At 39.9% G+C, this 17,109-nt stretch overlaps 1 protein-coding gene across 4 annotated transcripts in view; it reads right to left on the bottom strand.

The window, feature by feature from the left end:
- Positions 1–9,660: 9,660 nt before the first annotated feature.
- Positions 9,661–17,109, bottom strand: part of BCL11B (BCL11 transcription factor B) — a 92,969-nt gene continuing 85,520 nt past the window's right edge. For 2 of the 4 annotated variants that reach the window (XM_075753592.1, XM_075753591.1), the window contains exon 3: positions 9,661–13,392. In XM_075753592.1, the coding sequence (XP_075609707.1) occupies positions 11,381–13,392 (2,012 nt within the window). In that variant the 3' untranslated portion in view covers positions 9,661–11,380. The remainder of the gene's footprint in view (positions 13,393–17,109) is intronic. The other 2 variants (XM_075753590.1, XM_075753593.1) reach the window with 1 other exon arrangement.

Here is a 17,109-nt window from a genome sequence, read left to right as displayed (position 1 = left end):
TAAGGTTTTAATGAAACATTGCACAGAACTGCTCCCAGTACTGACCCCTTCAAACCTCTGTTTTGAGAGTGGCTCCTCCAAGATGGCTTTGTTCCCCTCCAGCTGTATGTCTCTTTCTCTCCCTGAACAGAAAAGGTACCCTGAAGAGAAAATCAGGAGCGTGTAGGAATTCAAACAAACTGAAGTATGATGTCTGCCTGGTAGACACAGAGGCAACCAAACAACACTTTACTTGTAGGTATGCAGATTGTTCTAACGTCCTTTGTGCTCAGAGGATCTGAATTCATTTTTGCTTAAGCTCCTATTTTGCTTAAGCAGCTATCGTGTGGGAGAACTGCAGAAGTAGATCACCAGTCCTCTGGGCCTGGAGTGTTTCGCAGGAACCAATAAACTTTTCTTGAGGCAGAATTACTTGTACAAATTAGTTCACATTAACAGTTTAGGAAGAAGTCAATGTCTAGTCTTGCTTGGCCAGAGAAAGAATGACCAGAACTTCATCTGTGGGAAAACAGCATGGTGAAGAGAAACGTCCTGGTTTTACATTGAGGAATCACTCATCACCAGGATTAAAGTGGTAACATGAAATCACGTCTGAATAACAGCTAACAAAGGAAACAGTCTCTGAGTATGGAAAATCATGTGAACTCTGTGGCCAGAGTTTCTGCATATCAAGACAAGTACATACTTCTGGGAAAAATTGCTTGAGAGATTACGTCAGACTGAAATGACAAAAAAAGCTACTTAATTCTGCTGGCTGATCATTCACATACATCACAGAAGTTCCTACTGACATGCACAGTCTACTTAATTTACTGAGAGCTACTGCTTCCTACTACTCTTTTTAAGGACTGGCTTACTGGGGAAGTCACAATAAGTATCACAAAGCAATCAAGGTAATCTGGTTTAAAACACGTCTCGCTTTAAAAAATCTGAAGAACATCTCAGTCTTTTTGAAAAATATATCAGATATTAAAACCATTTACCAAGCTAAGGTGGATAGCACAAATTTGAAAATAAGTCTCAGGTGATAAGTAAGCAAGCCTAGCCTAGCTGCCTTGGCACGAGAGAGCGATGCTGATTTACACCAAGCAATGTCCTGTTTTGGTTTGCTCCCCCACAAAGTAGAAATAGAAAATGCATTTCTCTAACTTTCTACTAAAAAAGAAAATCTATTTCAGATCCACATCTGGAGGAGAATCCATCTTCATAGACATATCCCCATCTCCATTGATCATTAACCCTGTTCTGTTAACATCTGCTGTGAAGTATCATGGCATCATGGATGGACAAGACATTCTACAGCCATGGTCAAACATCCATTGCAGAACAAGATGTGCCAATTGAAATTGTACTGCTGAGGTCTTCTCCTCTTCTCAGACTAGCTTGATTTGTCAGCGGACAGTTGGTTAATCTACCTGACTCTGAACTAGAGTGGATGAGGAGCACCCGTGTGAGCTATCCTGCAACTCTTTTATAGAAAGGGTAAACTATGGCAGAGGAGTAAACTGCAAATACTTCACATATCAAGCTTCAAAACTAGCACGCACATAGAAACATTTTCATCAGTGAACATTTTTCATACAGAGATATGACTTTTGACTCAAAATGTGTTTTCCTCAGCAATAAAGTTCATGTTGTTAGTCGCTGGTAGCTTGGGCATTTTTAAATAGCTATGATTTCATACTATTATTTCAAGAGTCTTTGCAATGAGCCAAATTACAGATCTAAATTTGAACCTCCTGCAGGTAAAGAGGTTTCCACCTGGGTGTCATTCTGAGAGTTTCTCCATAGGACTACTGGAACATTTATGAGCCATATTGATCTGGAAATGACTCTGCAGTCTATCACATCTAGTGAAATGTTTAGACCACTGTCCTGGCCATGCGCTGTTTACCCTGAATTTGTATTATCTGTTGGGTACAGTGATGGGTTTCTAGACCTAAAATAGGGGGAGTTAGGAGTTATGTCTCTCTTCACTAAAGATGAGGCTAAGCCACAAACTGGGACAGGATGAGCTTGGCATTGCAATTGCTCTATGTTCAAAAATGTTCAGACATTAGAAGTAATAATTTAAGCCATTGGAATATAAGCAGAATAATATCTAAGAGATGAGATTTTTTTTCTAAAATAACTTTGGACCACTGCCTTATTTTCAAAAGTCATTTGGAAATGCAAGGCTTGTTAAAACTCAGTGGGTCTTAGAACTCAAGTTACCTCTAAAATGGGATTTAAACTCCCATTTCACTTAGGTATTTTGAAATGTCTAACAGGCTTGATTCATCAATGAGCCTCCAACACATTCCTTTCATCTGAACATTATTACCATGTGAAACATGATTTTCTGCCTTGTTTATATCTCTTAACATCTTCTTCCCTCTCCTCTTCTAATTCTGTAATTGTATCATTTCATTCTGTCAGTCATTCGGGGGTATTTTGCAGGAATGGTGCTTTTCTCAGTGCATTATGTTACATCATTGCTAAGAATTCAAAGTATTCTGTGATAAGTGCCTGGTTTCTGATTAGATTGCTGCAGCCACATCCTGAATAGAAACTACTATTGCTATCAATATCAATTTTCCCTGGTTTTGCTGATGGTTCACATTGGGAATATATCATATGAAGACTTTACTCCTTTGGCCTCCTTCTTCACTCCAAAAATTCTTCTTACCATCAGATCATGGAGACTTAAATCATGAGAGTTTATTCTGGAGTGTTTCTATGTCTGCTCGGCTTTTCTAATTTATCTTAGTTTCGCTTTCTCTCCACATCTCACACCAGTGGGAAGACGAGTGAAGCCCCACATTCCCCCCGAGTTTTGTCACTGTCCATTTCCCCATGGGTTTAACCACAGGGTATAACAATAAGGTACTGCATTTACCAAGAGTGGACACATGCTTCAGGGCTTGGTTACACTGTAGTTAGACATCCATTCTATATGCTTAAAACATTTTTGAAGACCAATGTGTATTTTTTTGCATTATTGTGATTCCTAGCCAGTTGATAGGAATCATTAAACCACAATTGTTTTCCTTCAGATTTTCATTATCTTTGATATTCTCTGATGATACCTATGACTTCTACAATAACCAGCACTGGCACTTGCCAACTCTACATGAAAATGTGTAAGTGGTCTTTACTTGCACAGGAGGTATTTCACAGGTATCCTGACAGAATAAGAAATAAATAAAATGATGCACATAAAAAGAAAAAGTAATCTGTCAATCAGTACATTGTCTGTATAATGCAATGGGCTCCTGATTAATATGGGAAATAGAAGAATTGAAACATCTTTTGGAACTAGCTTCACCCTCTAAACTACAGTGCAACCAAACACTGAAACATGTGACAAAACTGGATGAAGAATCTTTTCTTACCAGCCAAAATTTTTTAAATGGGTAGGTATAAAATTATATTTGAGTCTGTTCTGTATAGCGTCCTGTTTAGGAAATGTACTGAAAGAAATGATCTTGCGTTGGTAGTTGATGGGCTAAAGGAGTGAATAGGTTGTTTCCATCTCTAACGTGTGATCCCAGAGAAAGGTCTGTCATCTGTCAGACAGTGAAATGCATGTTGTCATTGAGTAGATCAAGGTCAGTGTTTAGCTGAGCTAGGAGAATAATTCAGAGCAAATCAACGATTAGGCAAATGTTTCCTCTTTTTTGCTTACAAGTTGTCTGCAAAAAGATCACAATTTTCTCAAATATATTCATTATTCAGAATTATTTCCTGAATGATTTTGGTGTATAATTATTGGTCTGTTCACAAGCCTTTCATTTTGAGTGCTCAGTTTTCAAGCTGTTTTAATTGGACATACAGATCACGTGGTATCTTTCTGTCCTTTGATAGGGTAAACGGAACTCTTTGACTTCATTTTCTGGTGGAAACATCTCGATTATGGAGTTAGAGTTCAGTGGCCACTGCTATTCTGTTATATGTTCTTATCATTTATGTAATTTTTTTGTAAGTAAAACCATTAAACCAGATTCAATCCCATGGAACACTTAAGTAAATCAAGAGTAAATCTATTGAATCCAGAGAAGTAGTATGATGTAGAATCAGTGTGAGGAATAAGGCCCTTGAGAAATTAAATCACCTTTATAACACATTTCTTCATCATAATAATTATGGTGCTGACTCATAGTGACAGGACAAGGGGTAATGGTTTTAAACTGAGAGAGGGTAGATTTAGATTAGATCTAAGGAAAAAAGTACTGTGAGGGTGGTGAGGCACTGGAACAGGTTGCCCAGAGAGGTTCTGGATGCCCCATCCCTGGAAGTGTTCAAGGCCAGCTTGGATGGGGCTTTGGGCAACCTGGTCTGGTGGAGGGTGTCCCTGTCCACAGCAGGGGGGTTGGAACTAGATAATCTTTAAGGTCCCTTCCAACCCAAACCATTCCATGATTCTATGACTTAAAGCATCTCTCATTTCATAAAAAGTTTGAACTCCATTGGTTTCATTTGGATTTCACAAAGATCTTTCTAAACCTTCTTCCTTTACTGATTATAATAGAGTTCTTGTGTTACACAAGCATGTGTGAAACAGGAGTATCCAAACCAAGGATGCTGCAAAGACACTCTTTTTGATTTAACTGTTTGCAGTCTTGCTTGTGTGATTTCTCACATTTCCTCTGTCAAAAGGGCCTAATCCTACTTTTTCCTTTGTGCCAACGTGTGTGAGTAATCAGGGCTCTGACAGACAAGCTCTAGCAGATCCAACAATGATGAGTTAAGGCATAGCCACTTCCACGAGGTCCATGCTTTTCCTTGCTGGGCAGATACCACCTCCCCTAGCAGAAGCAGTGGACGGAAGGTCCCCTCGCACCTGCAAACCCTCCCACCCACAGGCCAGGATGCACAGCAGCAGCTGCCGCCGCTAAATCTTCAAACACCACATCAACATCTGCAAGGCCTGCAATGCCTTTAAAGCTGACAAAATGACACAGTGGTGCAAAGCTCCACTAGAGTGAAGTCATGTCTATGGGTTGTCAAAAACACCCCATTCAAATGCAAACTGTACAAAATTTAGAAGTAAAATCTAACAGCCTTTACAGCTCACTGCAGAAGGCATTCAAAATGAACGTGGCATTTTGGGAATTACAGCGTGAACTATTGCCCAATATAATTGTCAGCGTTGGGTTCTGATTCCATTTTCACTGGTTTTTCGTAAGTGCAACTTTTCAAAGCCTGTAACTTTTATATCACTCTGAAGCCTTGATCCAGCAAAGCACTTACACATATGCCTAAATTTAGATTGTGGATTCAGGGAGCCTGAGATCAGGAAGGGACCATCTGTAGGAGCTCTTCTGTAGCACGAACCACTTAGCTTCCCCTCCTGACTTCTGAGTTGAGCCAAATACCTTAAAGTCCAGAAGCAGTTCCTTTGAAATGAATTTCAATTACCCACCTGCTTTGAATCACAAGCCTGTTACATGGTTTGTTGGACCAAGGCCTCCAGGAAATCAGAATCTGGTCTCCACACTCCAAATCTTTCCTGAGCTTTCCAATAATATTTTGAATAACAATTCTCTCATTTAAGATTTCTATGCATTTGCTAACAGGTTGGCTTGATAAAGAGTATCAGGACAGTGAACTGCCTGTAGCTGTCAGCTCATATCCTCAAACTGCAAATTGTGCAAAATTCTGCCTTTATCTGTGCATGCCTTTGTCCCTAACTGAGGAGGAGGAGCAGATGTTTAGCTGCAGTTACATTTTGGTGCTTCTCACATAATAATACACAGTCTGTGGCCCAAATTCAGCTCCTGGTTAAATTGGTAAGTGTTCTCCCTGTTTGTGTTGGCATCCAAGAAGCAAAACGCATTAACAAACTTAGGTGCATACAGCACGTAGTTAAGTTTATGGGTATGGAAAGAAATGCAAGAGCAAAGCTTCTCACTGTTTTCAGAAAACTGCTAATTGCCCCAAACATTGTGAAATTTCATATAAAAAATTTGACTGTTTCATGAATTATTCCACCCTTTTCTCTCAAGACCCCTACTCAGGAAATACTTTCTATTATATTTAAGTCCAAGGAATGTAAGCAGGACTTGAGCATCTGCTTAGCATCATGCAGGTGCTCACGTGTCCTCCCCAAACGAGAATTCTCTCCTGACTGACTCCCACGAGAACCGACGGAAAATATGGCACAAGCTCTGTCATCTCTACTGAAGCTTCAACTCCTCACTCCCTTCTTTTTTGCCCTTCCCACCCCTCAATTTCAAAAAAACAGGAAAGACAAGATTTGGAGATCAAGTCAAATGTCCAATTTATTTTTATAACTTGAAACTGGAACAAACGTTGTTTTGAACGAGCGTACAAATGAAATGGTAGACACATGCTGAACTCAACATTGTGACAATAAGGGAAAAAAAAGAGGCCAAAAATCTTGTACAGAGAATAAAAGGAACAATAAATATTTCACTAAGCCATATTGAAATGACCTCCAGCCATCTCAACATTTTATCCATAATAAAAAAAAAAGTGCTCTCGTTTTTTAAACAGAGCACAAATACCAAGCAATAATAAATAGTTCCAAACTTGTAGTAAAAGACAAAACCTCCAAGTAAACAACAAAAGCTCATACAATAAGTAATAGAAAAAGGTAATAAAAATATTTTGCCTTGCCGGTACAAATGCAAACAACTTAAATCAACGTTACTTTGCTTTGCAGTTCTAAAATACAAAGAGCACCATAAAAATGAGTTTGCCTGTGATAAACAAAACCTTGGACTGTCTTTTACATAGGACTGGGATGAAATGCTGATTTTTTTGACCCTTTCCTGAAAAATTGGTATTTTTTCTTTCTAAAACCAGGTTCTCAGACCTGTCCTGTTGCCAAGGGAGTTGACTGGAGTTTTGCTCTGGACATCAAAGGCAGCAGGACTACACACAATGGAAGTCATATATTGAACCTTAAAATAATAATAAAAAACTATTTAAATTGTGAAGAGAATTATGGCAGCATTCTAGCTATTTTATGTGTATGTTATATTGTGCTTATGGCCTAGTAAACTACAGTTCTTCTAAGCAAGAAGAAAAGGAGGGCCATTTCATTATCACTACAGTCTGCAGAAACACAACCCTTGTGCTTTTGGGTGACTTATTGTTAGTTTCAGTGATTCAAGTCACAAAGTTAGACAACTGCTGGTGTTAGCTATCCTGGATAATTAAAAACAACAGGGAGACCAGAGCTCCTAAGCAAATGACACTAAAATGAAAGGTAAAAGTCCTTCTTAAATCAATGAATTGTGAACTGAAAATATGTGGTTAACTTCTGATCTTCGTTACACTGATGCATGTCCAAGGGATTCTGCTGAGTTCTGTGACATGACTCGGGATTTATCTGAACGCCAGAGATCTGAATTTTCACCAAAAAGTGAAAATGTGCCTTTAAGGGACCACATTCCAGCCTCAGCTACGCTGGAGTAATCCAGGACTAAGAGGGATGAATAATTCCTGATTTATATCAGTTTAATTGAGATCCAGAATTTGTCCAGAAGTCTTAAGGGTACATTGTTCAAGCCAGAAAGACATATATCTGTTAGGTAGCTGGACCAAATTCTCCCTGCTGTCACACCCATGCCTCTCCAATTGCTCCAGCACTTCTGCACTGATGAAAGCAGCAAAAGAATTTGGCATGGCAATATTTTTTTTTTGTCGTTTATGTTTTAGTTTTACCGTCATTTCCTGCAACAGCGGTGAGCATTTTCTCCTTCTCCCCTTCACTAGAGCATCTTCTGCCACCTGTCTTCCCCTCGACCCAAAAGGGAGAGAGCATGAGAGAGAGAGAGAGAGAGAAAGAACAGCAAAGGAGAGAGAAATCAAAAGGCGCAGGATTTCATCCCAGTCCCTCAAACATTCAGAAATTTATGGAATGTACAATTAGGAGTGAACAGCAGCAAAGCGGCTAATAACATGGACTGGCAAGACCTGTACACGGAGTAGGTCCTGTTCTGACAGGGAAGAGGAGGGCTATGCCTGGACCAATTTTACTTCAACCCAGTTACAGCTGTACCAACAGCGGCCCGTTTTACCATTTTATGTCAAAGTGGATGCAACAGCTCTCACTGTTTGCTATGAAACGACTGGCTTCCACAGGGCGGTGGGGAGCAGTGAGTAGGGAGTGGCCGGGGGAGGGAAGATGTGTTGGACATCTTCTTGTTTGGAAGGGGGGGGGGAATCTCCTCTCTCTCTCTCGAATCTGCGGGGAAGCTGTGGGATGTCACCCCAGACACCTTTACGGGAACGGAATTTCATTTCACACGAATAGGCAACAACCATCCAGCCTGGTTCAACCATACCTGGTAAAACCTTGATGCAAGGGGTCCAGGCAACTTTGAAGTTAGTTAGAGCCCTGTGGGAACAGCACTTTTTTGTAGGCCATTTCTGACAAAAAAAATATATATACAACTAAAATTATTTGTGAACAACAACAACAAAAAATTAAAATAAAAAAGCACTTAATTATTTTGTTTTGTTTCTTTTACTCAAAGGTCGTCTAACAACCCCCTTTTTTTCTGTACAATAAGGACTTCACATACAAATTTTTTTTTATTTTTGCAATATTTTATCCTGCCAAATTAAAAAAATATATTATGGCAGCCTGTTTGTTTGTTTTTATTTTTATTTCCAAATTCACTAACAAAAAGGTACATTAAATCCCTTTAAAAGGACAAGCGTACAGTTAAAAAATTACAAGCTTCAGTAAAAATACAGCAAGTGCCTACATCATATGAATCAACCAATATCAATATCCATTCCAGAAGGGGAAGGAAAGGTGGGAAGGGGAGAAAAAAAAGAGAAAAAAAGGTACAGGTCAGAAACGTGATTTTTTTTTCTGCAAAGCAATAACAATATTAAGCACTTTTTTCTACATACCTTTTCTACATGGTGTAGCAATCACCTTTTAATCCCCAAATACAAGATTCTATACATTTTTGAAATAAAAATTCAACACCCAAGGCAGAAAAAAATTTACTAAAACTCAAGACTTTACAGTTACAGTGACAAGAACAAATTTATAGACCCACCATTTAAATTTTACTGCAACATTTTCAAGGAAAAAAGAAAAGGTTTTTTTTTTTTTTTTCTTTCTGGTTTTGTAAAATGCCCAGGCATTCTCCATTATTACAAATACTGGTCCACTTTTACAGTAATCAAGAAATTTTAATATATATAATATATACTAAAACCCCGTCACCAAAAGAAAACAATATACACATGGCCATTATGGCATTTTTTTTAATAACCTATTAAGCAAACTTTGAAAAAAAAAAGATTGCTCAAACACACATACACACAATTTCTTTTTTACCCTTGTATGTATTCAATACTGTAAACGTATTTTAAGACAGAGTGCACTAAATTTAACTTTTAAAAAAAATTAGCCGTTGTTCCTGAATTGTTTTTTCTCATTCAATGATAACAACTTGTAATTTGTGTCATTTGAGTTTTAATTCAGCAGTAAATCATTTCCATTCCATTTCCTAAGCAGCGTTGTCCTGAAAAAAAAAAAAAGGCTGAGAATAATTCAGCTAATGGATGTCCGAAGTTGTGCTGGGTATACATCTTCATTTGATTGGGTCTTATGGCATTTTCATGTCCACTATCTTCAACCAGTAATTTTTTTTTTTAAGTAAATGTGGCTCTTTTTTTCTAAAGAATGTACTTTTCTTGTTTTACTTTTTTTTTAAAAGTCTTTTCATTTCACAAAAACATTTTGCATTTGTCTCAAGAGACTCAAATAGGAAGATCAGTTTTCAAGGCACTCACGTCAAATTGAATGGCAGTAGAAAAACTGTCCAATAAATTATTTTTATTTATTTTTCTTTATAGTGCCAGTATTGTGAATGCCATGCTTAGCAACACTGACACTTAATCTCAGCTGTTCCCTTACAGTTTAACCCACCTTTGGGCCAAGTAGAAGGATATGATGTAATTTCTTGTTGAGAAGCCATTTTTCTCTTAACCACAAACAAAAGCTTTAAAGTGCGGGTCAACATAATTAAAATCTCTAACCATAATTGTCCACTGTTTGCTAATATCAGTTGTAAAAGGCTTTAAAAAATTTGGAATTTGAAAGTAGAGCAGGTGCATTTTTCTTTTCTTTACTTTTTTCTGTTGTAATGCTTTTATCTGAAAACAATTCCATTCTGTTCCTAATTAAGTCAAGGGGAAAACTCTTACCGACTTCAGTAGGAGCAGAATCTTGCCAAGACAGGTAAATCAACCAGATTTTATTTTTCCCTTCCTTATAACATCATTGTACATCATATAAGACAGTTCTAATATTTCCATTCATAAACAAGATGCCTGTAAGTTGAGGCTTTTCATTGAGAAATTCACACTTTCCCATCCTCTAGTAATTATTTTAACTGCAGCAAATCTGAACTAAAATAGATGTCCTGAACAAAAATTTATGATTTTGCGGTTTAAAAAGAAAAAAGATGGACTTTGGCTGCTCCAAGATTTAAAAGGAATATTACAATAGTCAAGATGTAGTTTTGCTGTCTCTGGGAAGAATGGTGGGAGGGAAAAAGGGAGGGAAAGACACCCCAAAAAGTGACAAAATGGCACTGTTATGTTGACATAGCTTTTAACAAGAAGAAGAAACTATCCAATAGTAATGCACAATTAAGAATCTTTCTGGGGTTTTAATGTAGCTGCCTTCTGCACCTATGGTTTTTTTTGTTGCCATAACTTTAGTGATTAAATCCATCTAGAAAAGGCCTCTATCGTCAGCGACATTGTCAGTGCTACATATTCCATCCAATTCCAAAAGAAAGTGCTAATTTTAAAGATTGTTATTCGCTGTACAATTTTGTTTTCCGTAATCTTCAAGGTTATTTAAGAAGAGGAAAGGAAAAAAGAAAGGAAAAAAAAAAGGAAGAAAGATTTCTGTTCAAATGTTGGCTTCTTCACAAGAAATTACACATGCTTAGCTTAAATTTCAACAAAGCAGCGGCCCAAAAATTATAATTTAAAAAGATACGTTTCTCCCCTACAATGCAAGTAATCTCAGGCTACGACTGGGTAAAATTAAAAAGGGATACCCAACAAAATTTTAAAAGAAATTTAAACAGAAAGAATAAAAAAAAGTACCTGCACATGCCAAAAAATTACAAAAACCCAATAAATACAGAAATTATTGCACAGTTAAAAGGCTCCACAATTTTTACTGCCTTAATCAACCCTCGGGTTTAATAGAACTTTGCAGACACAGGTTATATTTCAAGTGCCAAAGTCTGGCACCTACCATAGTTAGGCTAAGTTATGTTTACGGAGGCAAGTTAGGTCATCTTTTCTCAGTTGGCAATAGTTAAACTGTACAAATAAAATGTTACCTAGACCCCTGAAATTTAACCTAGCGGGGGCGGGGGGGGCCTTAGCTTCTTTCTGCCTGCTCAATTTTGACGTCATTTGTCAGCAAATGTTCTCCATGCCACTTTTTCATGTGTTTCTCCAGGGTGCTGTAAACACTGAAGGGCATCTGGCAAATGTCGCAGCGGTAGACCTCCTTCCCTATCTGGCCATGCGTTTTCATATGGCGCGTCAGCTTACTGCTCTGGGCACATGCATAGTTGCAGAGCTCGCATTTGTAAGGCCGCTCTCCAGTGTGGCTCCGACGGTGCACCGTCAAATTGCTGCAGTTCTTAAAGACTTTGCCACAGTACTCACATGTATCGCTCCTGCGCCCTTCCTTCGAACTGGGTCGCCCAGGGCCGGGACCGCTGATGTGGGGGGTGCTGCCTCCGCTCGCCGTGCCGCTGCGCCCTGAGAGCCCCCCGTCCAGCATGTCCCCCGGCGGGGTGGAGAAACGCAGGCTCCCGTTCTCCGACGAGTGCTCAGAAGAGGTCGCGAAGGGGGATTGTCGGGAGTCTGTGAATCCAAGGAACGGATCCTTCATGAAGTGCCGCGATGCTGCGTACCCTACCAGCCACTGAGAGTAAACGTTTTCGGAAGGTATTATCGTTGCTGGTGGCAAGTCCAAATCTTTCTCGACCTTTATTCTTTTAGAGGAGTTGTTTAAACTGGGGCTCGTGATAGGTGTTGGCTTGCGGGGGAACAAGTTTGGGAAGGGTTCACCTGGGCCAAAGTTTCTTCCGTTGACCGTCCCTTCCTCAGTGCGGTCCAGCTCTCCTACCACTGAGTCTTCGTCGCCTGGATCTCTCTGACAGAGGTCTCGAGGACACAAGTCTCGCTGGTCAGAAGACCTTTTCATGAAGCTACTCCTCTTCTGTTTCTCAGCTAGCATGTCGTTATATTGCTGGATGGCACCTAGACTTACATTCTCGATGACTTTTCCCAGGACAAGGGATTTCTCATCTGGCAGTGACTTGGAGCCGTTTTCTCGGTTACGACTCAGCTCCGAGTCCATACTGAAGCTCGACTCTGGTCGGCTCTCATTTTCGAGCTCCTCTTCCTCCTCCTCCTCCTCTTCCTCTTCTTCATTGTCATGGCCCAGGGAAGGATCACTCTCATTCCTGAAATCTGCCTCACTGGATTTCAGTCCCTCTCCAGTGAGCTCGCTTGTGCCCGGCTCAGGGGAACTAGTGGTGGACAGTCCATCGTCTGACCTGCCCGTCATGGAGCCAGCTTTATGCATATGCGTTTTCATGTGGCGTTTTAGCTTGCTGGCCTGGGAGCAAGCGTGGTCACAGAGCTGACATTTGTAGGGCTTTTCTCCTGTGTGACTGCGCCGGTGCACGATAAGGTTACTCTGGAACTTGAATGTTTTCCCACAAAATTCACAGGACTTGCTCTTGGCCTGAGGCTGGGGAGGCGTAGTGCTGCTGGGGGGCATGGGGGGCAGTGGTGGGGTGCTCAAAAAAGGTGATTTAGGGCTCGGCTGGAAAGGATTCAACAGGCGATGCATAGGGTTGGTGCGACTGGGTGAGACTGGCGGAGGGGTGGAACTGTTTCCTGCCAGCTCTCGAAGCCTTCTGGAGAAATCCATCGCTGGGGACTCAATTGCCATGGGGTTTAAACGCATAACTCTGTCAAAGGCACTGGGATGCTGGGCAACTAACCCCATTTCTTCGGCACTAAGGCGATGTGGATCCAGATGATGACGAGGCGGTGGGCTGAACAGCGGAGGCGTGTTTGGGAGCCGACCCTCACCAAAGCCAGGGTGTTCGCGCAAGATGGGTCCTGTCATCCGCAAAAGATTGAAAGGGTTGTTGTCTCCAAGGAAATTCATCAGCGGGGACTGTGCAACAGTCTCCGGTCCCAGAGGAGGAGGGATGGTGATGCGTGGAGTAAGGGAACTGTTTGAAGGGCTTGTTTCCAGGTAGATGCGGAATCCATGTGTGTTCTGGGCATGCTGAAGCAAGAACCAAGCGCTATTAAAAGGCTGCTTGCATGTTGTGCAAATATAGCTTGAAGGCTCATCTTTACCTATAAAAGAAAAACAGAAAGAACACTCAAAAAAATAATACAGCGGAGAACATTTAAATACAGTTGGCATGCGCTTTATTTTGCTAACACATTTCCTCCTTGGCATTTCTGAAAGAAGGACTTAATTGCAATGTATTGACTGATATAAATTGTTGAACAGCACATTTACTCACCACACTTATTCACTTAACATGTATGACAAATATCACACATACGCATTGGTGCTATATACATTTATATCCTCTAACTTGCAAATAAAACCTTCCTTTATGACGCATAAGGATCGAAATCCTTTCACGTGTTTATTCCACAAAAAGGAATTTGTTTCAAGGGATTTATGACTACAGACAAAAACCAAGGAAAATGTGGTGTGGTAGGTTTTACAAGGCACCTGCGAGGAGCTTCAGTGTCATTTTCACTCTTTCATTTTATGTTTTTATATACTTCATGCAGCAGTCCCCTGAGATCTTGCTGAATTTAATTTATACATGGTTCAGTCATGCCAGCACTTCCATTTTTAAAATACTATGTAGGTATTTAGCTACACAAGTCCTATTCAAGTCAACAGGAGCTTGGAAAACGCACCCTTGCATAAACCACTTTGACATTCTTCTTGCCAAAACACCAAGAAGCCACTCAAATGAAACATCCGGTAATCAAAGCCGACAGCACAGTTGCAATTAACAGTAACAAATGTCGGGCCGTGCTTGAACTGGGTCCCAAGAATTTCTGAGCCTGAGCCTGCCCTCCAATGCAGAAACACTCACTGGAGCCAAAAACATTGTTCTGTTTGCCTTTCTAGCCTCTTTGAACAACTGCATAAAGGTGGAAAGCATTCCTTTAACCTTAATTCAGCTTTACATAAAGGACAGGTGTGGACAAGTCTGCACTACAGTCATAATTTTTGCTAGCTAGAAAATTCCAGTCCTGGGCACAATATAAACTACGTGCTATCTTCAAAAAGCACTTTTCCCCCCTCCTTTTTTCAGTGCCTCTGCAAGATTCTGATAAATTCATAAATATGTGTCAATTTGAAAATCATGATCCAGGGTTTATTTTGTTGTTGTGGGTTTGTTTGGTTTTTTTTCTTTTAAATGAGGGGGAGGTTTCCTAAAAAACCCAACTACTCATTTTGGAAAATCTAAAATTAATTTCTTGCTTGTTTGTTTGTTTATGAAAGCACATATTTTGGCTAGCAATGGTCCCACTGCACCTAAAGGCACTAAACTTCCTGAAAGTTCAAAGCTTGAACCAAGCTTCCCACCTGACCTGTATCTGCATAACGATCCGAACGAAGCCCGATCCCAGCCCTTCCGCAGGAGCTCGGATCCCAACCCCTTTCTAGACAGGGGCACTGCAATTCACAAAAGCCTGTTGCATGAGCTTGAAAATGAAAGAGTTTATAAGGTGAACAGAACCATATTATTGAAACTACCTTTGTAAAGATAAATTACTCATAACAGTCAAAAAAAAAAATCAAAAAGGAAAAAATTTAACTCAGGCACACCAGGCGAAGCAGGATTGCTGCTGACTGAATTCCCCTCTTCTGGCTGTTGCAGGAATGGCTGCTGCTAACAAAACCTACAAAACCTTAGACAAGGAGGCTAGAAGATTATCTGCCTACCTATCAGCCTGTCAGTCTATCTAATCTTATCACCCAATGAACATCCATAAAAGCATAAAGGAAAAAGCATCTATCAGATTGAGACTTATTTACAAAGGTAGGTGATAAATGTGGTGCAGCTCCTCACGCTCCTATTGATTTAGTAGGGCTATTGCTGTGGATAGCAGCCTCAGACCCCGATTTCAGAGAAGCCGGCTCTCCGCGGCCAAGAAAAAACCTACACGACACGGCGGGCATTTCTGCCCGGCTGACACGGCCCCTGTGCCCCAGCCCTGCGTCATACGGGACAGACACAGTTGCTTTGATTAATCTCTAATGACCGCTGTTGGAAAAAACAGAAGTTTGGGAAGTGTACTCAGCTTGGAAAAAGTGCCCGTAACTGCTATTGACATTAATGAAAGCCACATACAAACACGGAAAGGAACTGATACATTATCCCTTGAAAATCTAGTCAGCACTGAGGCAGTTAGGGAGTTTTATGTCAGCTCTGCGGCCAAAGCAACAGTAAATGCTCCCATTATTACTTCAAATATTTAAATTTCTGTTTCTTACAGAAATATGATGAAAATGTCTAGACCTTTAACTTTTCTTGCACGACAACATGTGTAGTATAAAAAGTGACAGAAATCACTGAGGCAGACTAAAGTATATAACATACTCTGCGAAAAGCTTTTTTTAACAATATGTTTTACCTCAGCTCACCCTAGAATAGATTTTAATAAAGCCCCTTCTGAAGTGTGATCTAATAGCAAATGAAGTGCAGCATCTTACAAGGTCATATATCTTCAAATTAAAGAGTGCTCTGCACCCTTCACCTTCATTTTATCCACTCTAATTAATCGATTTATTACCCACAGCTGTTCGATTCTTTCATTTTTAAAGTCACAGCATGCATTCTTTTTTGTTGTGGGGTTTTTTCTTCAAAAAAATAAAGTGTGTGAGTATGTGTGCGTGTGCATGCATTCTCCTTGCTTAGCTCAAGAGCTGACAGGAGGAAGAAAGCAGCTGTGTATTAGATGACGACGACAACAACAGCAACACGTTTACTTCAGCAAAGGCACATACGTAAGGAGAAAAATTCCTGAGCATGCTGAGGATCAAGGCCAATCTAAAACCGAAATGGCTGATTAAAAAAATTACCCTCAAAATGGCAGCTAGCTGGATGCTTGCTACTACATGTTACATGGAACTGAGATGTTTTGTTTTGTTTTGTTCTCCAAAACTTCAGCTTTGTGAAATTCAAGTGAGAAAAGTAAATCCCCCCACTTTTTAGTTTTCTTTCAAACAGAGCAAATTAGTGCTATTAATGATCTAAGATTTACAAGCTAGCAGTCATAAAACAGTCTTCTCTTCCTTTTTGTTTTGTTTAGCTTTTATGCTCCTTAACACTCCTCTTCAGGAGACCCCGACACGATGGCAAAATTGACTGCAGGCTACCTAGCTACCAATCTCTGACTGCTTCACGAGTGTTTGTGTGTGCATGCCTGTGTGTGTATATATATATATTAACTTGCACAACCCTCAAAGTCTCTCCCTAGACTCCCCGTTTTAAAAAAAATGAAAAAAATAAAATAAAATGTTCATTTCCATATTATCACTTCATGGTTATCTTGCCTAGAAGTTGCCCTGAGCAGTGTAGATGCTCACTTTTAAGAACAGAACAATGTCAAAAAGTCTTTGAAGATCCACTCTGAACATTTTTATATTCAAAAACTTGCTAAATATTTTAAACATGCCCAGAAACAGCCGCATATTGCTCAAGAATGATCCTTATATTTAATAATGCAGTGCACCTACACTATAAAACTCTTTGTTATAAGGCTACTTTTGATATATGGCTATCCTAATCCCTTGCCACCTGCACTGAAGTCTGTCTAAATACCCACTTTATGACAACTAGCAATATAGGCTTTGCCATATGCAGTCTTTATCACTTTAGCATGTGCTTGACTTTGAGCATGTGAGTAATCAACATCAGTGAAACTTAAGCATAGGCTGAAGTGCTCTGTTGGATAGCGATGAAATTATTCATGTGCTTAGAGTTAAGCACAAGCCAAGACTTCATTAATACTGTTCAATGAATTGCACATGGA

The sequence above is a fragment of the Balearica regulorum genome, chromosome 5 (genome assembly GCF_011004875.1).
Source record: "Balearica regulorum gibbericeps isolate bBalReg1 chromosome 5, bBalReg1.pri, whole genome shotgun sequence".
Lineage (NCBI taxonomy): Eukaryota > Metazoa > Chordata > Aves > Gruiformes > Gruidae > Balearica > Balearica regulorum.
Note: the sequence above shows the minus strand (reverse complement) of the source record. Positions and strands in the feature narration are given on the sequence as shown.